The 23,237-nt window shown below is 44.6% G+C and overlaps 1 protein-coding gene across 1 annotated transcript in view; it reads left to right on the top strand.

Annotated features, from left to right (window-relative positions):
* Window positions 1-23,237, top strand: part of MOB4 (MOB family member 4, phocein) — an 84,663-nt gene that overhangs the window by 23,924 nt on the left and 37,502 nt on the right. Inside the window, exon 4 of the mRNA XM_073647854.1 lies at window positions 18,913-18,955. Within this exon, the coding sequence (XP_073503955.1) occupies window positions 18,913-18,955 (43 nt within the window). The remainder of the gene's footprint in view (window positions 1-18,912; window positions 18,956-23,237) is intronic.

Here is a 23,237-nt window from a genome sequence, read left to right as displayed (position 1 = left end):
ATGGCAGACCCCATAGTGTGAAAATAAATAGTGTCATACAAACTCAATGCATTGGTAGTGTCTATAAACTATTCCTGAACAATTCACTTCCCCCACTATGCCAAAACCTGAATGAGATTTTTTTTTTCACAGAACTTTATGTACATGCATAAATAAAGACAGAAGGACAGTGGAAAAAACGCACAAAAAACACACAAAAAAACACAGTAGCACCTGGTGCTACTGTGTTTTTTTGTGTGTTTTTTGTGCGTTTTTTCCACTGTCCTTCTGTCTTTATTTATGCATGTACATAAAGTTCTGTGAAAAAAAAAATTTTCTGTCAGAGTTGGGTTTTGCTGCAGATTTGTGACACTGAAAAAAACCCAATATGTGTGAACATAGCCCTACAGTGGACATGTGATGTAAAATTGTGACATGAAGTATGAGTATAATGTACACTGCTCAAAAAAATAAAGGGAACACTTAAACATAAGAATATAACTCCAAGTAAATTAAACTTCTGTGAAATCAAACTGTCCACTTAGGAAGCAACACTGATTGACAATCAATTTCACATGCTATTGTGCAAATGGAATAGACAATAGATGGAAATTATTGGCAAATATCAAGACACACTCAATAAAGGAGTGGTTCTGCAGGTGGGGACTACAGACCACATCTCGGTACCAATGCTTTCTGGCTGATGTTTTGGTCACTTTTGAATGTTGGTTGTGCTTTCACACTCGTGATAGCATGAGACGGACTCTACAACCCACAGAAGTTGCTCAGGTAGTGCAGCTCATCCAGGATGGCACATCAATACGAGCTGTGGCAAGCAGTTTTGCTGTGTCAGTCAGCGTAGTGTCCAGAGGCTGGAGGCGCTACCAGGAGACAGGCCAGGAGACGTGGAGGGAGCCGTAGGAGGGCAACAACCCAGCAGCAGGACCGCTACATCCGCCTTTGTTCAAGGAGGAACGGGAGGAGCACTGTTAGAAACCGACTCCATGAGGGTCGTATGAGGGCCCGACGTCCACAGATGGGGGTTGTACTCACAGCCCAAGACTGTGCAGGACGCTTGGCATTTGTCACAGAACACCAGGACTGGCAAAGTCGCCACTGGCGCCCTGTGCTCTTCACAGATGACAGCAGGTTCACACTGAGCACATGTGACAGACCTGTCTGGAGACGCCATGGAGAGCGATCTGCTACCTGCAACATCCTTCAGCATGACCAGTTTGGCAGTGGGTCCGTAATGGTGTGGGGTGGCATTTCTTTGGAGGGCCGCACAGACCTCCATGTGCTCGCCAGAGGTAGCCTGACTGCCATTAGGTACCGAAATGAGATCCTCAGACCCCTTGTGAGACCATATGCTGGTGCGGTTGACCCTGGGTTCCTCCTAATGCAGGACAATGCCAGACCTCAATGTGGCTGGAGTGTGTCAGCAGTTCCTGCAAGATGAAGGCATTGAAGCTATGGACTGGCCCACCCGTTCTCCAGACCTGAATTTGATTGAGCACATCTGGGACATCATGTCTCGCTCCATCCACTAACGTCACGTTGCACCACAGACTGTCCAGGAGTTGGAGGATGCTTTAGTCCAGGTCTGGGAGGAGATCCCACAGGAGACCATCCGCAACCTCATCAGGAGCATGCCCAGGCGTTGTAGGGAGGTCATACAGGCACGTGGAGGCCACACACAATACTGAGCCTCATTTTGACTTGTTTTAAGGATATTACATCAAAGTTGGATCAGCCTGTAGTGTGTTTTTCCACTTTAATTTTGGGTGTGACTCCAAATCCAGGCCTCCATTGGTTAATAAATTTGATTTCCATTGATGATTTTTGTGTGACTTTGTTGTCAGCACATTCAACTTTGTACAGAACAAAGTATTCAATGAGAATATTTCATTCATTCAGATCTAGGATGTGTTATTTGAGTGTTCCCTTTATTTTTTGAGCAGTGTATGACCCCAACAGATGAGGTAAGTATGTAACCAGCATCGGACTGACCCACAGGAGGACCTTGGCAGTCACTTTATTGCAGCAATTCACTTTCCGTTCGCTTTGCTCACTGTTCTTATCCTGACAACCCACGAGAGCGGTGCTGCAGTTATGAAACCTGAACCGCTGTAGCTCACTTCAGACTGAGCAGATGGCTGCCTACTCTGGCCACCTGATTGCTAAAAACCTAGTGAATGGTACAGCTGCCATTATTTAGCCTAACATTGATAGGCTGTAAAATAGCCAATCATTGTTAGGGTTGCATTTTCTCTGCTCCATCCCCTCAGTTCAGGTCAGGAGGTGGACTGTGCTGCTGCCTGAGGGAGATGCAAGAAGATTTGTGCTGCTGCATCGCAGTGTCAGTAAGTAGAATGTTAGGCAGGCTCGGCCACCAGTACTACACAAGGACCCCCAAAAGCCACCACTGTCTATTTAAGTTATTCGAAGCAAAGTCATTTAGGGGTTATGAGTGGTGTTGGAAAGGGACAAGCATCTGTTAGGGGTGACTGAGGAACTCCCCACATCACCTACACTACCGTTCAAAAGTTTGGGGTCACCCAGACAATTTTGTGTGTTCAATGAAAACTCATACTTTTATTTATCAAATGAGTTACAAAATGAATAGAAAATATAGCCCAGACATCGACAAGGTTAGAAGTAATGATTTTTCTTAGAATAATTTTCTCCTTCAAACTTTGCTTTCGTCAAAGAATGCTCCCTTTGCAGCAATTACAGCATTGCAGACCTTTGGCATTGTAGCTGTTAATTTTCTGAGGTAATCTTGAGAAATTTCCCCCCCATGCTTCCTGAAGCCCCTCCCACAAGTTGGATTGGATTGATGGGCACTTTTTGCGTACCATACGGTCAAGCTGCTCCCACAACAGCTCAATGGGGTTGAGATCTGGTGACTGCACTGGCCACTCCATTACAGATAGAATACCAGCTGCCTGCTTCTTCCCTAAATAGTTCATGCATAATTTGGAGGTGTGCTTTCGGTCATTGTCCTGTTGTAAGATGAAATTGACTCCAATCAAGCGCTGTCCACAGGGTATGGCATGGCGTTGCAAAGTGGAGTGACAGCCTTCCTTATTCAAAATCCCATTTACCTTGCACAAATCTCCCACTTTACCAGCACCAAAGCCACCCCACACCATCACATTACCTCCACCATGCTTGACAGATGGCGTCAGGCACTCTTCCAGCATCTTTTCACTTGTTCTACGTCTCACAAATGTTCTTCTGTGTGATCCAAACACCTCAGACTTTGGAAAAAAAAGTTTTATGGACAGACGGATCAATCTTCCTCTGTCCAATGTCTGTGTTCTTTTGCCCATATTAATCTTTTCCTTTTATTAGCCAGTCTCAGATATGGCTTTTTCTTTGCCCTGAAGGCCAGCATCCCGGAGTCGCCTCTTCACTGTAGACGTTGACACTGGCGTTTTGCGTGCACTATTTAATGAAGCTGCCAGTTGAGGAGCTGTGAGGCTTCGATTTCTCAAATTAGAGACTCTAATGTACTTGTCTTGTTGCTCGGTTGTGTATCGGGGCCTCCCACTTCTTTCTACTCTGGTTAGAGACTGTTTGTGCTCACCTCTGAAGGGAGTAGTGCACACCGTTGTAGGAAATCTTCAGTTTCTTGGCAATTTCTCGCATGGAATAGCCTTCATTTCTAAGAACAAGAATAGACTGTCGAGTTTCACATGAAAGTTCTCTTTTTCTGGCCATTTTGAGAGTTTCATAGAACAAACAAAAGTAATGCTTCAGATTCTCAACTAACTCAAAGGAAGGTAAATTTTATAGCTTCTCAAATCAGCCAAACCGTTTTCAGCTGGGCTAACATAGTTGTGCAAGGGTTTTCTAGGGTTTTCTAAACATCCATTAGCCTTCTTACACAGTTAGCAAACACAATGTACCATTAAATACTGGAGTGGTGGTTGTTGGAAATGGGCCTCTATATACCTAATAATGACATTTCTAAATGACCCCAAACTTTTGAACGGTAGTGTATATCACAACTAACTTAATGAGGGCTCCACTAAAGGACGGTGCAAATATGTATGCAGTCACTAGGTGAGGTGGGTTGGGCTTAGCAGATGATTGGACGGAGCTTAATTGTGGAGAGATGGGGCTTAGTTGAGCAGCGTATGATATATGTGTCTAATGTCATTAATGTTGATAACGCATAGCACTTCAATGAGGCATGTAAACCAAGTTTCTGTGATACTATATGATCCCAGAAAGAAGAGGAGATCTATGAGATGGTTAAAAAAACTCAAAGCTTATTGAGAATAAATATAAAACCATAGTTTTTTAATTATGTAAAACAAGGAGCATCTGTAGTTGAGGGACACCAAAAAAGCCTGTATATAACAACAAAAGTATAGACCAATTGGCTAAGCCTTTAGGAGGTACAGGGTAATATAATGCTGGTGCATATAAAGAACATTATATCCATTCCATTATACTCTTGGTTGGCCAGGGTCTCAACTTAGATTAACCCCTTTCTGACGTGGCGCGTATTAATACATATCTGCGCCCTGGGCCTATTGGACCAAATGCGTATTTATATGCCCTGGCTATCGCGCCAGCACAGAGGCTGTGCTGGCGCGATCACCGCCAGGTGTCAGTACCAGGTGTCAGCTGTGACGATCAGCTATGTGCTAGGAGCGATCGCGCACTGTTCCCAGCACCCCCTCTTGCCTTCTATCCGGCGTCCCGCGCTGTGCATGTCTGGTCCAGATAGTTGCCATGGTGACTCAATGCCGTCATGACGACATCTGAGTCACCAGGCATCAGCAAGATAGGTAGATTGCGCACTGAGCACGATCTACCTAGCTTGTGTGTGCAGGGGCTGACAGCCTGCACAGCATAGGGGATAATGCTTCATCCTTATGCTGTGCAAGCAATCAGACTGCAAAAAATGAAAGTCCCATAGTGGGACAAAGTGTAAAAGTTAAAAAACAAAAAAATAAATAATATCAAAAAATTGTAAGAATATTTAAAAAAATGGATAAATGATCCAAAAATTAAAAATATGCTGTACCCATAAGTAAAGATTATAATGAAAAAAAACCCCAATAAAAGTACACATTTAGTATCGCCGCATCCGTAACGACATGACTTGTAATACTGTCCCACAAGTTAACCCCTTTAGTGAACACTGTAAAAAAAAATAAAAACCGAAGCAAAAAATGATGCTTTATCATACCGCCGAACAAATAAATAAAAGCAATAAAAAAGATGAATGTAAATAAAAATGGTACCGCTGAAAACGTCATCTTGTCCTGCAAAAAACAAGCCGCCATACAGCTCCATCATCCGAAAAATAAAAGTTATAGCTCTCAGAATAAAGCGATTCAAAAAAAATTATTTTTTCTATAAAAGTTTTTGTATAAAAGCGCCGAAACATAAAAAAACTATATAAATGTGGTACTGCTGTAAACATACTGACCCGAAGAATAACGCTGTCTTATCAATTTTACCACATGTGGAATGGCATGAAAAAAAAACAACAAAAAACAACAATTCCTGAATTGTTGTTTTTTTGTTTATTCTGCCTCCCAAAAATCAGAATAGAAAGCGATCAAAAAATGTCTCGTGCCTGAAAATGGTATCAATAAAAACGTCAACTTGTCCCGCAAAAAACAAACCGTCCCATGACTGTCGGATGAAATTTGGAAAAATTATAGCGCTCAAAATATGGCGATGCAAAAAAAAGTTTTTTTTAGTGTGTGACAGCTGTCAATAATAAAAACCCAATATGAATCTGTTATCGCTGTAATCGCTCCGACTCGAAGAATAACGTCGTCTAATCACTTATACCACACAAGGAAAGGCTTAAAAAAATGATCTCTAGGGTTAGGGTGGGGGCTAGGGTTGGGGTTGGGATTTTTTCAAATTAAAGAAAAAAAATGACGATATGGCGACTAGTGTTGAGCACAAGTGTTCGCTACTTGAGAATGCATCGGGTGATCGGGTATGCACCGAGGTGCTCGAGTGACATGCTCTAGCCTCCGCCTGTTTTGCAGGTGTTATAGAGCCAAAAAAAAGCCTTGCGTGGATTGCCTGCCATGCGTGAGCGATCCCCGCATGCTTTTTTTTGGAGTGTCTATTAACCATGAAATATGCAGGGCGGGGACTCGAGCATGTCACTTGATCACCTGCAATACTTGGTGCAAAACAGAGTACTCGATGCAAACTCAAGTAGCGAGCACTTGCGCGAAAGACTAATGACAAATTATTCAATATGATGACCTAATGTTATCAAATTCTGTGTCGTACCTCTGGGTTCAAAATGTACACTATACCCCTTGATAAAATCCTTGAGGGGTGTAGTTTCCAAAATGGGGTCAGTTGTGGGGGGTTTCCACTGTTTAGGAACATCAGGGGCTCTCCAAACGCGACGTGGCATCTGCTCTCGATTCCTGCTAATTTTACGTTCAAAAAGTCATAGTGCTCCTTCCCTTCTGAACCCTGCTGAGTGCCTAAACAGTGTATTTTCCCCACATATGGGGTATCGGCTTACTCAGGAGAAATTGCACAACAGTTTTTGGGGTCCATTTTCTCCTCTTACCCTTGTGAAAATAAAAAATTTTAAGACTAAAAGATCATTTTTGTGGAAAAAGTTTTTTTTTTATTTTTTTTTATTTTCACGGCTCTACGTTATAAACTTATGTGAAGCACCTGGGGGTTCAGGGTGCTCACCACACATCTAGAGAAGTTCCTTGATCGGTCTAGTTTCCAAAATGGGGTCAGTTGTGGGCGGTTTCCACTGTTTAGGCACATCAGAGGCTCCCCAAACGCAACATGGTGTCCATGGTGTTCAATTTTACATTCAAAAAGTCAAATGACGCTCCTTCACTTCCGAACACTGCCGTGCGCCCAAACAGTGGTTTTTCCCCACGTATGGGGTATCGGCGTGCTCAGGAAGAATTCCATTTTTTCCTGTTACCCCTGCGAAAATAAAAAAAATTGGGGTCTAAAGTAACATTTTTGTGAAAAAATTTAAATGTTCATTTTTTTTCTTCCACATTCCAAAAATTCCTGTGAACCGCCAGAAGGGTTAATAAACTTCTTGAATGTGGTTTTGAGCACCTTGAGGGGTGCAGTTTTTAGAATGGTGTCACTTTTGGGTATTTTCTGTCATAAAAGCCCCTCAAAGTCACTTCAAATGTGATGTGGTCCCTAAAAAAAAAAATGGTTTTGTAAATTTTGTTGGAAAAATGAGGTCTAAGGGGTAACGTTTCCCCTTGTGGAGAAACATATTCACAGTGTAATGCTCCTCTGGGAAATTTAATATGCAAATTGCCTCTTCAGAGAAAGCGGAAAAATGAGAAATTGCTGGTCAACTTTTAACTTTTAACCCTTATAACCAAAATATTGGTTCCAAAATTGTGCTGATGTAAAGTAGACATTGTGGGAAATATTATTTATTAACTATTTTGTGTGACATATCTCTCTGATTTAAGGGTATGAAAATTCAAAATTTGAAAATGTTCAAAATTTGAACATTTTCACCAAATTTATGATTTTTTTTCACATATAAACGCAAGTCATATTGAAGAAATTTTACCAATATAACGAAGTACTATATGTCGCGAAAAAACAATCTCAAAATCAGCGGGATCCGTTGAAGCGTTCCAGAGTTATTACCTCATAAAGTGACAGTGGTCAGAATTGTAAAAATTGGCCTGGTCATTAACGTGCAAACCACTCTCGGGGGTAAAGGGTTAATGTTTAGTGATGAGCGAGCACTAAAATGCTCTAGTTCTCGTTGCTCGGGTTGAGCAAATTAGAATGCTCGACTGCTCGATCCGAGCAACGAACCCAATGTAAGTCTATGGGAAACTCTGGCATTTTTCCGGCGGCCCCCCTACGGCAGTCTGCAGAGGGCCTAAAAATTGCCAAAATCGATGGGAACAGTGCTCAAATGATATGGGAACAGCATGGGGGAGACCCTTTGAAGCATCTGTGATTCCCAGGTCACTGCTCTGAACAATGTTGTCAGAGTATTACGCCACTTTTATTACGGACTCGCTATAAAACATACAAAAACGAAACCAATAATCCAGTAATCATTACGGAGTCAGGCACATGATTATTATTAGTGTTGAGCGAGTATGTTCGGTTAACCCTTTCGCCAAGTATACTCGGCCGAGCACCCAGTTTTTATAGAATGCTCGGGCTTTAAGTTTTCGTCGCTCCGTGAACATGATTTGCAACTATTTGACAGATTTAATACATGTGAGAAATGCTGGAAAAACAGGCATTCCTCATATGTATTAAATCTGTCAAACAGTCGCAAATCATGTTCACGGAGCGACGAAAACTTAAAGCCCGAGCATTCTATAAATACTCGGTGCCTGGCCGAGTATACTCGGCGAAAGGGTTAACCGAACATACTCGCTCAGCACAAATTATTATCCATCTGACACACAAATGCATAGTCAAACCTGAATAGATGTATTAAAACAACATAAGGTTCAATACAAGTGAAGGGAAGAACCCTCATCACCTACCCATGTTCACATGGCACCATCGCCGACGCGCGTTTCGCTTAGCGTGCTTTTTCAAGGGGAGTGTGTCTTTAACTCACCGGTATCCCACCTTTATATTGCTGCCACTTTTGCACCAACCATATGCGCGCATGTCACCGCTGCCCCCGGGTCCCGATTTCATCTAGATCCGGCACTCCTTTTCGGCATGCGCTGAGGGGAATGCCCCCATGACGTCACTGGCACACGTCAGAACTGGTAAGAGGCCTTCTCTGATGTCCGGACAACGGGCGCAGTGCGCATGTGAGTGTTGGCGCCATTTTCAAGTAGTCCACTGGGCAGCGCCATTTAACCAGGTACCGGGACAAGGTTAGTGACAGTTCAATACATGTTTGGAAATCATCGATACCATCAGTTCAATATATAGAGTTAACCCCGACACATGGTAGGAACAACAAAAAATAAACCAAGTACATTATATGCGGGAAGGAAAGAGAAGGGGGAAAAGACAGGGCAAGTTAAATCTACATGTAATATATATGTAAAGTAAAAGTAAATTTTTTTTTTTTTAGACCTTTACCAGATCCCATTCATCAAATGTGTGTACACCCACATTATAATAACTATTCAAGAAAGATCCTGCTGTTATACAGAATGCACACCATCATGTGTCACTCAAAATGGGGCCCAGGTCATGATCTTGACCTCATCATGAAATAAATTCTGGTCCCATATAAAGCCCCGAATTGAGCGACTCGAGAAAAACATATGTCTTTAGATAAATGTATCTAACCCAGAGGGGGTAAACCTGGGCATTAAAGAGTTGAGCTGAACTGTTGAGCTCAATTGCATTTCAGAAGACAGAGAAGCGGGATGGTGATGCTAATTATGACGTCATCGCCACCAGGGCTGTGGATTCGGAGTCGTGGAGTCGGGAGTCTGTGCCTATTTTGGTGGAGTCGGTATAAAATGTACCAACTCCGACTCCTAAAATATATAATAAATTGGGTACAGTAGTTCAATGCAGTTTGTGGGGAATATTTTTTTCATAAGAATTTGGGAAAGTTATGAAATGTTCTATAAATATCTGTCCTATTCCTGATCTAAGGGTCTAGACTTTTAGCTGAGATGAATCTCTGCTACAGTAAATTTATCACTTAAACATGAGCCATGTATGAGGGAGTCGTGGAGTCTGAGTCGGTGACATGGAAATTGAGGAATCGGAGGTTTGGCTTTCCGACTCCACAGCCCTGATTGCCGCTCACCATCTTGGTGGAGTCCTCAAAGTTTTGGAGGATGGTACATATGTGGCACCCCTGCGGGGGATTACCACAGGATCCATAGGTGCAGGGAGAGATGTACACTTGGGCACACACAACACCTTCCACCCCAGGTCTGAGGGGAGGAGTCAGTTTCCAGGGAGACAGCAAGGTGGCAGTTAGTCTAGAGACGGGTAAAGGAGGAGAGACAGAGAGCTGTTGGCTGAGGACCAGTTAAGCCCTGAACTAGGAAACGGGTCTGTGTTGTGAAGCGCCCTAGAGAGAGGGACAGAGGCTAAAAGGAGAGAGAAAGAGATAAAACTATTATCCCTTTAGCTCACCCGGACACTGGAGTCCGAGATTGCTATTAATTCAGGAATAGCTTAGAAAACCCAGATGGATCAGGAGGATCTACTCCCCCTGAAGAAGGGGAAAGAGTTGCCAAACTTGACCAAGTATAGGACCAGGGGCCCAGAAAGAGAATTGGTAGCCCCAATTTCCTTGGGGAAAGGTCCTCATTGTCAGTTGTGGAGAAGGACCCCAAAGAAAGTGAAGGTGACACGTTCAGCTTAAGGCAGGACTGATCCCAAACAACGCACACATTGTTAGAGGAGGCCTCACAAATCTCCAGAGTGAATAGCTCTACCTGCACCGGAAACCTGGTTATCCTCCTGAACTGTACCTGTTACCGGACATCAGTAAAAGAAAGGTACTGAAACAAAGACTTAATGTGTGTGTGTGTGCCTACTTTGACATTACTGCCTATAGCGTTCATACAAGCCGTATGTCGATCACCTCAGCAACCATACACAGTGCTGGTAACCGACTTTACCAGTTACCACAGGAGGTGTCAGGACACAATTCTCCCATCATCCTCACCCCCATCCCTTTACTGACGGTCCAGGGCACGGAACCGGGAATCGACCAACCGTGATCCCCACAGAAGTAACCCATCCATCCCGGTATCCGAGTACCCCTACCCCTGTCGACCGACTCAGTTTGAAACAAAAGAACTGACGTACCTCTCTGACGGTGGTCGGCCTCTGCCAGTCCTGGATAGCTGTCACTTTTTCCGGATCTGGTGCTACGCCACCCGCGCTGACCACATGCCCTAGGTATTGGACTTTTGGCTTCAGCAGGTAACATTTAGATGGTTTGAGCTTCATTCCATACTTTGTTAGAGCTGTAAATACCTCCACCAGGTGTTCCAGATGTTCTTCATAGGTTTTGGAATACACTATGACGTCATCCAGGTATAAAAGTACCGTCTCAAAATTCCGGTGTCCCAGGCAGCACTCCATGAGTCTCTGAAACGTCCCCGGTGCATTGCATAACCCAAATGGCATGCTATTGAATTCGCATAGGCCCATTGGTGTTGTGAATGCTGTTTTCTCCCGGTCTTCTTCTGCAACGGAGACCTGCCAATACCCACTAGTGAGATCTAATGTGGAGAAATACTTAGCAGTTTTTAATGCAGCAAGAGACTCCTCTATCCGGGGTAACGGGTAAGCATCTTTGTGAGTGATCTTATTGACCTCCCTGTAATCCACACACATCCTCATAGTGCCATCCTTTTTTCTGACTAAGACTAAGGGGGCCACCCAGGGACTACAGCTATCTCTTATAACCCCGGCCTCCTTCATGTCCTGCAGCATCTCTTTAGCACACTGGTAGTGGTTTGGTGGGATGGGTCTATGTCTCACTTTAATCGGGGGATGATCTCCTGTGGGTATGTGATGGCGTACCCCTTTTATCCTCCCAAAATCTAATGGATGCTTACTGAATACTTGGCTAAACTCTTGTACTACCCGGTAAACTCCTTGCTTCTGGTGGTCGGGAGTGGCATCAGTCCCTATGTGCAACTGCTGACACCACTCCTCCAGCTGTCCCTTGGGGTTGTTGTCCTCCGCCTGACTTGACGGGGGCAAGGGCTCTAATGTCTGTATGTTGTTATTACTGACAGTGTACAGCTTTGCTACAGTAGCATACCGGGGTAGGGTAGTTTCACTTCTTCCTCCCCGCAATTCAACATACGGATTGGTACTCTTCCCCTGTGTACATCCACCACCCCTCTAGCTGTCAGCAGTGTAGGTCTATGCTCTGAATATACCGGTTCTACAATTGCCTGGTATTCCTTTCTTCTGATACCCATAGCTGCTCGACACCATATCATCATTTCACTGTTTGGTGGTAATACAATGGGAAACTGGTCTGTTACCCGCGCACCGCCAATCTCCCCCCCCCCCCCCCCCAGACAGATTTACCTGTTGCTTGTGAATTAAGGCACGGATTTCTCTTTGAAGGACTCTCCTCTGCCCAATGCCAGCAGTCTCTGTAATCTGTTGGAGTAAAAACATCACTTCTTCAAGGCAGTTTTCAATCACATTAGTACCAAGCACCATGTAAGGACATTTGTTATTGGGGTCATCTTCTACCACACATAACCCTTGGCCTCTCAATTCCACCCTCCCCAGCTTTGTCACTTCTCTAAACCCCACCTGATTCAGTGGTTGACCATTAGCTGCTAAAATGACAAGACTAGAGTCTGGGGGGCTAAGATCAGCATCAGACCAAAATTGTTTGTAAAGGATATGTGGGATAGTGGTGACTTGTGACCCAGTGTCCAATAGGGCCGATGTGGGGATTCCTTCTAGCGTAATGTTGAGGTACGGGCGGCCTCCCACATACCGACAATGCCAGTCATATGGGCCCTGCCGTTTTATTCCTGGGGATTGGCCCGCGGACCCAGGAATCTCGGGTTTAAATGACATCCTCTTGCAAAGTGGCCCGGTTTGTTGCAACGAAGGCAAACAGGTTGTCCTGAAGAATCCGTGTGGTCGGTGGCTCTGCTTCGGAATGGTGCGTTGGTCCCCTGAACGGGCGACTTGTTGAACCCCTCCACGGGCGACATGGCTCTGCGTCGGAATGGTGCGTTGGTCCCCTGCATGGGCGACACGAGCTTTCTCCTCATCCACGGAACATCCTCAGGGGATTCCGCTAACTGGATTTTGCTTGGTGATTGTGCCTCCGGTCTGGCTTGCAAGAGTTTTAGCACGTAGTCCATGTTTTTGGTTAGTTGTAACACCTGATTACGTAGGTCATCAGCAGATTCGGGTGAGACAGCTTGTCCTACTGCTTCTACAGAGTTTTTAGGGGTAGGCTCTAAGGTCATGTGAGAGGTATTAACCTGCCAGGATGAATTGCAGGTTTTGCAGGTAATGGGTCTCTTAGTACAGTTATAGCACGGTCCTTTAAGGTATTAAAATCAACATCTGGATGATCTAGGACCCACATGTGCACCTGCTGACTGTGAAAGTCTGATCTCAACCCATTCATAAACTGTTCTGCAAGCAATTTATCCTCCTCTTGCACACTTGCTGGATCTACCTGTTTTATGGAACGGAGTGCCGCTTGTAAACGTAGGGCAAAGTCTCTGATGGTATCTTGCTGTCTCTGCTTGCATTGGTAGAATAGCATCCTTAGTTCAGACTGTGTGCGTTTTTCAAAAGCTGCTTTGAGCTTATCAAACACATTTTCTATAGAGTCTCCATCAGCATCGCTCCAAGTCTCAGCTTCTAGCTCCGCTGCACCTATTAATTGTCCCTGCACAACGGAGGCTCGCTGCTTTCCTGTCATTGCATACATGTCCAGCACCGCACACATTTTACGTTTAAAAGCTGCTAAGGTACCGGGTTTACCTTCATACGTCGGTAACCATTTGGCCCCCGGTACATACGGCAAGGCAATTGGCATTATCGGGGCCATCGCTCCAGATGCTGCTGCTCCCTCACCAGCTGAGGAATCGGCTGCTGCTGCGTCTTGGGCATCCCCTCCCTCAAGGTCTCGGACATCATCTCTTTCACTCGTGACGGTGCTCCCCTAGTTAACCGTTGCCAGTCGCTACGATTAACTCCTTCAGTAACCGGTGACTAAAAAAACCCAAAAACGGCGGGGCTATCCTCGCTCTCCTTTAGCCGCGCCCCCGCGACTCTCTCCGCTCTGTGATGCAGTTTAATTTCTCTATGACGCAGTAATGACGGCCCTTTTTACAGTACACAAACTTCCAATAAAGTCCAATTTAAGCACACAGTACCCGGTTCTATCGGGCCCGGTATCCTGTTCTTGACGCCAAACTGAGTCGGCCGACAGGGGTAGGGGTACTCTGATACCGGGATGGATGGGTTACTTCTGTGGGGATCACGGTTGGTCGATTCCCGGTTCCGTGCCCTGGACCGTCAGTAAAGGGATGGGGGTGAGGATGATGGGAGAATTGTGTCCTGACGCCTCCTGTGGTAACTGGTAAAGTCGGTTACCAGCACTGTGTATGGTTGCTGAGGTGATCGACATACGGCTTGTATGAACGCTATAGGCAGTAATGTCAAAGTAGGCACACACACACATTAAGTCTTTGTTTCAGTACCTTTCTTTTACTGATGTCCGGTAACAGGTACAGTTCAGGAGGGTAACCAGGTTTCCGGTGCAGGTAGAGATATTCACTCTGGAGATTTGTGAGGCCTCCTCTAACAATGTGTGCGTTGTTTGGGATCAGTCCTGCCTTAAGCTGAACGTGTCACCTTCACTTTCTTTGGGGTCCTTCTCCACAACTGACAATGAGGACCTTTCCTTGGGGCTACCAATTCTCTTTCTGGGCCCCTGGTCCTATACTTGGTCAAGTTTGGCAACTATTTCCCCTTCTTCTTCAGGGGTAGTAGATCCTCCTGATCTGTCCGGGTTTTCTATGCTATTCCTGAATTAATAGCAATCTCGGACTCCGGTGTCCGAGTGAGCTAAAGGGATAATAGTTTTATCTCTTTCTTTCTCCTTCTAGCCTCCGTCCCTCTCTCTAGGGCGCCTCACAACACAGACCTGTTTCCTAGTTCAGGGCTTAACTGGTCCTCAGCCAACAGCTCTCTGTCTCTCCTCCTTTACCCGTCTCTAGACTAACTGCCACCTTGCTGTCTCCCTGGAAACTGACTCCTCCCCTCAGACCTGGGGTGGAAGGTGTTGTGTGTGCCCAAGTGTACATCTCTCCCTGCACCTATGGATCCTGTGGTAATCCCCCGCAGGGGTGCCACACATATGTCTGGCATCCATGTCCACTCCTGGGATCTTATGTCTAGAGTCTGAACTGAATACCGACGACCGCATTAACGCTGGTAGTCAACAACTGCCCTCTTCTGCTCACAAATCCTTCCCAACATCTGCAGTGTAGAGTTCCAACACACCAGTCAGTGAGCCAGAAGCTGCAAACGCTGCTGAAGCACGGCAAGGGCGACGGAAGCTGCAGCTGACTTTCTAAAATGGGCACACATGCGGCATACTTTGACAAGCAGATCTGGGTAGGTTGCGAGAAACTGCTGAACCACGAGGTTAAGCACATGGGCCAGGTATGGTACGTGTGTGAGCTCGCCTCGCTTCAGAGCCGACCACAGGGTTCCGGCCATTGTCACACATGACCATGCCTGGCTGTATGTTCAATGGTGTCCGCCACAGATCTGCCTGCTCTTTCAGAGCTGCCACAACTCTTCAGCATTGTGCGGTTTGTCATCTAAGCATATTAGCCTCAGCACAGCCTGTCGCCGATTGGCCGAGGCAGTGCTGCAGTGCTTCCAGCTTCTGACTGATGTGGTCATTTCGAAGATGGAGGCTGAAAAGGAGGTGCACGAGCTGTAAAATGTAGGGGCAACCCTGATTGACCCAGGGCTTGTAATCCTCGGCGTCGGGAGGACTTATTCCGTCCCAAGGTCTGACTGGGTCCCGGCTTCCACTGTATTAACCCAGTGTGCCATCAGCGAGATGTACAGTCACTGCCCACAAGCACTTGTCCACGTGTCCGTGTTTAGGTGGACTTTCCCAGTAACTGCGTTGTTGAGGGCACGGTTAATGTTATGGGACACGTGCTCATGTAATGCAGGGACGGCACACTGGCAGATATAGTGGCGGCTGGGGACTGAGTACCTAGGTACGGCAGTAGCCATCAGGTTGCGGAAAGCTTCCGTCTCAACGAGACTAAAAGGCAACATTTCGAGCGCAAGCATTCGTGAAATGTGTAAATTTAGCAGTGGTCTGTGGGGCGTTAGCTGTGTATTTGCGCATGCATTCCAAAGACTGGGGTAGGGACAACTGAACTATGCGCTGGGACGTAGACATGCTTGTGATGGTGCTAGTTGAGAGTGTGCAACGACAGGGGCGGGAGGCATCTTCGCATGCGCCATGGACAGGGGATTGGCGTGCACGTACAACTGCGGAAGAAGCAGTGGTGTCACCCGCAGACACTGTTTCTGGACCCTGGGGTTCGGCCCACTTAGTTGGGTGCTTTGCTGCCATGTGCCTGATCATGCTGGTGGTGGGCAGACTGCAAGTTTTGCTACCCCTGCTGAGGCTGGCCTGGCAGGGGTTGCAAATGGCCTTTTTGGGGTTATCTGCAGAGTCTTTAAAAAACAACCAGACTCTGGAAGACCTAACAGTTGTACTGGCAACTTCCGTCGTGTTGGTGTTACGGGGAACGGTTGCCCGCCTTGTGTCTGCAGCCACCACATTGCTCCTTCCTGCCTTTTGTGGTGCTACGCCTACCCCTGTGTGCTGCTGTCTTTGCTCTGCATGTCCCCCTGTCAGGTTGGGTCAGTTGTTATATCATCCATCACCTCGTCTTCCACTTCCGCACCCTGGTCCTCCTCCTGACTTTCTGGCAATTGTCTCATCATCATCATCCACCTCTTGTGACAGTAATTGCACTTACCCACCATTGCCTTCGTGTGACCGTGGGTGCTTAAATATTTGGGCATCGCTGCACGCGTTCTCCTCTTCAACCGCTTGAAGCTGGCCGGGTGAGAGGCCCGAATCTACAAATGGAAAAGTGATCAGGTCTTCTGAGTGTCCAAGTGTGGGATCAGTTGTCTCTGGGCACTTGGCATGGTGGGAGGAAGGTGGATCAGGGTGAGGAATATGCGGTCGAGACTCAAGGCTACTGAGACTTGACGGTGTGGAAGACAGGGTGGTGGTGGCAAAAGTGACTGGAAGCATTATCTGCTAACCAGCCAACAACCTTTTGACACTGCTCTGTGTTCAATAGTGGTGTTCTGCTGTCCCCTAGTAATTTGGGACAGGAAGATCGAGCAACAAGATGTGGGTGTTTGTTGTGGCACAATTTCAGCTTGCCCACGGCCTCGGCATACACCATCACGTCCACTTCCCCCATCCCTTGCCACACACCTTGCCCATTTTAAATGGAGGACAAGATTTTCCACATTCACTACAAATGGCTGGATTTGAACCACAGTTATATGTGATACGTCTGACTGACAACCACGGTTTTAAATAGCGGGCCTGTAGTTTGCCAGTACTATTCTTCACAGCAACCTCGTGTGAATAGCTTCACCGACATACTGCAACAAAATGGAAATGGAGGCCAATATTTTCCACATTCAGTTCAAATTTCTGGATTTTTATTGCTGTATTATGGAAAAAATCTGGCTGTATTCTGCAGTGCTAACAAGCAAATGGAGCAGAAAAATGGTGTACTCTGGATTGCTTTTTAAGCAAATAATCAAGATTAAGATAAAAAAAAAAATTAGCCCTGGCCCCTGATACCTGGGGCTATGTCTAAAAGTATCTAATAGCCGGATGAGTCAGAACGTGCAGTGGATCCTCTTGTGCTGTATGCACTGCAGTCTGCCACAAACCCTGCCTGCCTTGCTTTTTAAGCAAATAGCCCCAGGTATCTAAATCCTGGTTATGTCTACAAATATCTGTAAGAACAGCAGCAGCAGGAACGTTTAATGGACCCTCTTGCACTATATGCACTGCAGTCTGCCACATAGCCTGCCTGCCTAACTCTTGCTATCACTACTGAATATATGCAGCTGGATTAGTCCTCAGAAGGACTGTTAGTTCAGATGGATATATAAATATGCTGTAGAATACTTTTACTAAGTATAAACTAGCAAATCTCTCCCTGACTCAGCACTCAGCTGCAGTTCTCCCTTCTCTGCCTGTTTCCGGGGTAGCCTGAGATGAGCATAGCGGCACCAGGTCTTATATAGACCCGATGACTCTATGCTGCCAGCCAATCACTGCAATGCCCACAACCAACATGGCTACTGCATTACAGTGCGCGGCAAGCTATCTCTGCATGTTTATTGGCTCTCTAAAGAGTGCCAAACATGCAGGGCGGGGACCCCGGCTCATGCCCGAGCAACCCGGAATTACTTTCCGAGCTTGTCAAGAACCGTGATGCTCGGGCGAGTACAGAGTAGTGGTGAGCACGTTAGCTTATCACTGTTAATGATCCAAACAGTCCTATTTCCTCAAATACAAATATCCTTTTAAATGTGAATGATATACCGTAATTGCCTATGGTCAGGGATTTTGCTGCTGCTAAAGATGTGACAGGCTGGTGTGTCCCTCTACCCTTATGCGCGTTTCACCTCGCTTGCTTCTTTCTACTTCTTCTTTCTGGGATTATATAGTATCACAGAAACTTGGTTAATATGTGACTTGTGTGTGTGACTGGTGCTTATGGTGCATGTGTTTAGTGCGTGACTGGCGTGTATATGGCACATATCTAGTGTGTATGTGGCTTGCATATGTTCATTGTCCTTGTGACTGACATTTATAACACATAAGCTTAATCTGTGTAATTAGTCTATATACTATGCACATGGAAGCACACATACATTTATAATATAGAGGAGACAGCACTTCAGTTAAAAATGACAGTGCTCCTGCTCAATGGAGCCTTTCTCAAGCTTGAAACCTAGCATATGGTACATTAAGAATCCAGTTTTTGCATTTTCACAGCTCAGCATTCAGAGCACTGCTAGATCTACAGCACAAGTTATTTTATCAAAACTGTAGCCAGGAGCCCAGTAAGTGATCTATATCTCTCAAATCAGAGAGATGGGATAGTAAAAACCTGCTGCCAGATTCCCTTTTAATTGCTGTATCCTATTCCAAGATATCCCTGAACAGCAGTGCTCCTGGTTATCCTACTCTCCAGTCAATGGTAAGATAGGCCACCTCCACCTTTAATGTGATGGTATGGGCAAGCAATATACTATCATTTTATAAGATGAGATTGAGTCTTTAACAAAAACTTTTGCTGTACTTTTGTGTTATTTATTAAATGTTTTTATTTTGAAGAATTTCAAATATCTAATTCAGTTTATTTTTACTTTTAGGCAATTTTGTCTCGAACTTAATGGACTTGCTGTCAAGCTTCAGGTATCTATTATTTTGTTGTTTTTGCAGGCATCACAACACAAATGTTTAATTTATCATCTGTATGCCTTTTTGTGTAATACTTGTTATGGATTCTTTTTTTTTTCTTTCCATTCTTTTTTAGCCTTCTGAGACCGGCTGATATTTACAGTTGCTAGTTAGTGCTTGATCCTGCACAGCTACATACAGTTGTGCTCAAATTTCCATACCCCGGCAGAATTTTTGCTTTCTTGGCTTTATTTCAGAGAATATGAATGATAACAAGAAAGCTTTTTCTCCATTCATGGTTATTGGTTAGGTGAAGCCATTTATTGTCAAAGTACTGTGTTTTCTCTTTCTAAATCTTAATGACAACCAAAAACATCTAAATGACCCTGATCAAAAATTCACATACCCCAGTTCTTAATACCTTGTATTGCTCCAACTAACATCAATGACGGCTTTAAGTCTTTGTGGTAGTTGTGGATGAGGTTCTTTAATTTCTCAGATGGTAAAGCTGCCCATTCTTCTTGGCAGAAAGCCTCCTGTTCCTGTAAATTCCTGGGCTGTCTAGCATGAACTGCGCACTTGAGATCTCCCCAGAGTTGCTCAATGATATTGAGGTCAGGAGACTGAGATGGCCACTGCAGAACCTTCACTTTGTTCTGCTGTAGCCAATGACAGGTCGACTTGGCCTTGTGTTTTGGATCGTTGTCATGTTGGAACGTCCAAGTACGTCCCATGCGCAGCTTCCGGGCTGATGAGTGCAAATTTTTCTCCAGTATTTGCTGATACCCCGGCAGAATGCAGCAAGTTATGTAAACTTTTGAGCACAACTGTGTGTGGGTATATACACTACCGTTCAAAAGTTTGGGGTCATTTAGAAATTTCATTATTTTTGAAAGAAAAGCACATTTTTTTTCAATGAAGCTAACATTAAATGAATCAGAAATACACTCTATACATTGTTAATGTGGTAAATGACTATTCTAGCTGCAAACGTCTTGTTTTTATTGCAATATCTACATAGGTGTATAGAGGCCCATTTCCAACAACCACCACTCCAGTGTTTTAATGATGCATTGTGTTTACCAACTGTGTAAGAAGGCTAATGGATGTTTAGAAAACCCTTGCACAACTGTTAGCCCAGCTGAAAATGGTTTGGCTGATTTGAGAAGCTATAAAATTGACCTTCCTTTGAGTTAGTTGAGAATCTGAAGCATTACTTTTGTTTGTTCTATGAAACTCTCAAAATGGCCAGAAAAAGAGAACTTTCATGTGAAACTCGACAGTCTATTCTTGTTCTTAGAAATGAAGGCTATTCCATGCGAGAAATTGCCAAGAAACTGAAGATTTCCTACAACGGTGTGTACTACTCCCTCCTGAGGAGAGCATAAACAGGCACTAACCAGAGTAGAAAGAAGTGGGAGGCCCCGCTGCACAACTGAGCAACAAGACAAGTACATTAGAGTCTCTAGTTTGAGAAATCGGCGCCTCACAGCTCCTCAACTGGCAGCTTCATTAAATAGTACACGCAAAACCCAATGTCAACGTCTACAGTGAAGAGGCGACTCTGGGATGCTGGCTTTCAGGGCAAAGTGGCAAAGAAAGCCATATCTGAGACTGGCTAATAAAAGGAAAAGATTAATATGGGCAAAAGAACACTGACATTGGACAGAGGAAGATTGGAAAAAAGTTTTATGGACAGACGAATCAAAGTTTGAGGTGTTTGGATCACACAGAAGAACATTTGTGAGATGCAGAACAACTGAAAAGATGCTGGAAGAGTGCCTGGCGCCATCTGTCAAGCATGGTGGAGGTAATGTGATGGTGTGGGGTGGCTTTGGTGCTGGTAAAGTGGGAGATTTGTGCAAGGTAAATGGGATTTTGAATAAGGAAGGCTATCACTCCATTTTGCAATGCCATGCCATACCCTGTGGACAGCGCTTGATTGGAGTCAATTTCATCTTACAACAGGACAATGACCGAAAGCACACCTCCAAATTATGCATGAACTATTTAGGGAAGAAGCAGGCAGCTGGTATTCTATCTGTAATGGAGTGGCCAGTGCAGTCACCAGATCTCAACCCCATTGAGCTGTTGTGGGAGCAGCTTGACCGTATGGTACGCAAAAAGTGCTCATCAAGCCAATCCAACTTGTGGGAGGGGCTTCAGGAAGCATGGGGGGAAATTTCTCAAGATTACCTCAGCAAATTAACAGCTAGAATGCCAAAGGTCTGCAATGCTGTAATTGCTGCAAAGTGAGCATTCTTTGACGAAATTAAAGTTTAAAGGAGAAAATTATTCTTTCATATAAAAATCATTATTTCTAACCTTGTCAGTGTCTGGACTATATTTTCTATTCATTTTGTAACTCATTTGATAAATAAAAGTATGAGTTTTCATGGAAGACCCCAAACTTTTGAACGGTAGTGTATGTGTGTGTGTGTGTATATATATAATGTGTGTGTGTGAAAAAAATAAAAAATATATATATAAAATATATATGTGTGTATATACAATTTTATGCAAAATTACGTAGAAAAATTATTTCAATATATTCGTGCGAGATCTGAACGAAGATTCATTCCATTGGGAAATCTAGAATTCCATTCAGAATCCAAATGACTTGCCTACTATGGACTTTTCTATACCAATTACCCCACCTGATAAGTCTGGTAGCGTTTTAATTGTCTATGACCCTAAAATGGTTTAAATGACTGTTATCTTATTGTACAAAATGTTGTGATGCTGCAGATGTGTTTTGGGACTAAGAATATCCCTAATATTGTGAAGTGTAAAGGAAATGATGCAGGTTATTTTAAATATTTAAAACATATAAATCTGAAAATTCCAATGTGCATTTGTATTCAGCCCCCAAGTCAATACTTTGTAGGACCACCTTTCACCGCAAACACTGATGCAAGTCTTTTTGAGTGTTTCTACCAGCTTTGCACTTCTAGAGGCTGAAATTTTTGCCCTTTCTTCTTTGCAAACTAGCTCTATCTCAGTTAAATTAGATGGGGGGGGTGTCTGTGAACAGCAATTTTCAAGTCTTGCCACATATTCTCAGTGGGATTTAGGTCTGGGCTGTGACTGGGCCTTTCAAACACATGAATATGCTTTGATCTAAACCATTCCAGTGTAGCTCTGGCAGTATGTCCACCTTCCAGCAGGACAGTGACCTTATCCTGCTGGAAGGTGAACCTACGCCCCAGTCACAAGTTTTCTGCAGCCTCTAACAGGTTTTCCTCCAGGATTTCTCTGTCTTAAGCTCCATCCATCTTCCCATCAATTGTGATCAGCTCTCCTTTGTCTGCTGGAGAAAAGCATCCACACAGCATGCTACCACCACCTTGTTTGATAGTGGGGATGGTATTTTCAAAGTCATTCAGATGTGTTTTTTTTTTATTTTGCATATGAGAAAATCGGACTGGTTATTTTGATCAGACTCTGATCAGAGTTTGATCAGCGTGTGCTATGAGTACCATCCGATTTTTCTCATACGTGAAGAAATTTTTAAAAATCCCCCCCCCCCCCCCTTCTTCATTCTGATAGTCCATGAAAATCGGACCAAACCTGGATGTCATCTGCATGCGGTCCAACTTAATGAGTTAAATGAGAGGAGGAAAGTTCAGCATTGACATACTGTTTGAGGAGTTTGGAGGTGAACAGAAGCAGCTATATGGGGTGACAGCTGGACGTAGAGGTCTGGTTGCTGTAGGGCTTTTTTAGGATAGTTGTGATAGTGGCATGTTTGAAAGCAGTGGGAAAAGTACCAGACGTTAGCGATAGGTTGAAAAGATGGGTTAGGACTGGGATAAGTGTGGTGGTGAGATTGGGGAGGAGATGGGATGGTGTCAAGTGCATAAGTGGTGGGGTGCGATTTCAAAAGGAGAGGAGTTGGCTTTCATTCAGTGATGGTGGGGAGGAAGGTTATGGGAGAGCATAAGTGGCCTTTTATACAAAGGGGTTGTGGTGGATGGGCAGTAAAAACTTGTTTAGTTTTTTTTCAACCTTATTTTTGAATGTGCAGCGAAGTTTTCTGCAGTGATGAGGTAGTGCGGAGGATGGAGTTAAGTGTTGAATAACTGTTTGGGGTTGTGGGGTAACGAAGATGCAAGGGTTGTGAATAGAGTTGAGCGGTGTTCGACTAGAACTGTTCGCCAATCTCAAATTCGAGCTGTTTTGGGCGGTGTTCGAGTCGTTCGACGAACACGAACGATTTGCAAAAAATGCGGCTGTTCGAGGTTATGTTCGATAACTGTTCGTGCACCAAAAGCGTAACTGGATTTTTTCACATCAT

This window comes from Phyllobates terribilis, unplaced genomic scaffold (genome assembly GCF_046119375.1).
Source record: "Phyllobates terribilis strain yellow unplaced genomic scaffold, ASM4611937v1 Scaffold_9__5_contigs__length_417890890, whole genome shotgun sequence".
NCBI classification, from domain to species: domain Eukaryota; kingdom Metazoa; phylum Chordata; class Amphibia; order Anura; family Dendrobatidae; genus Phyllobates; species Phyllobates terribilis.
This window is presented reverse-complemented; position numbering and strand designations above follow the sequence as displayed.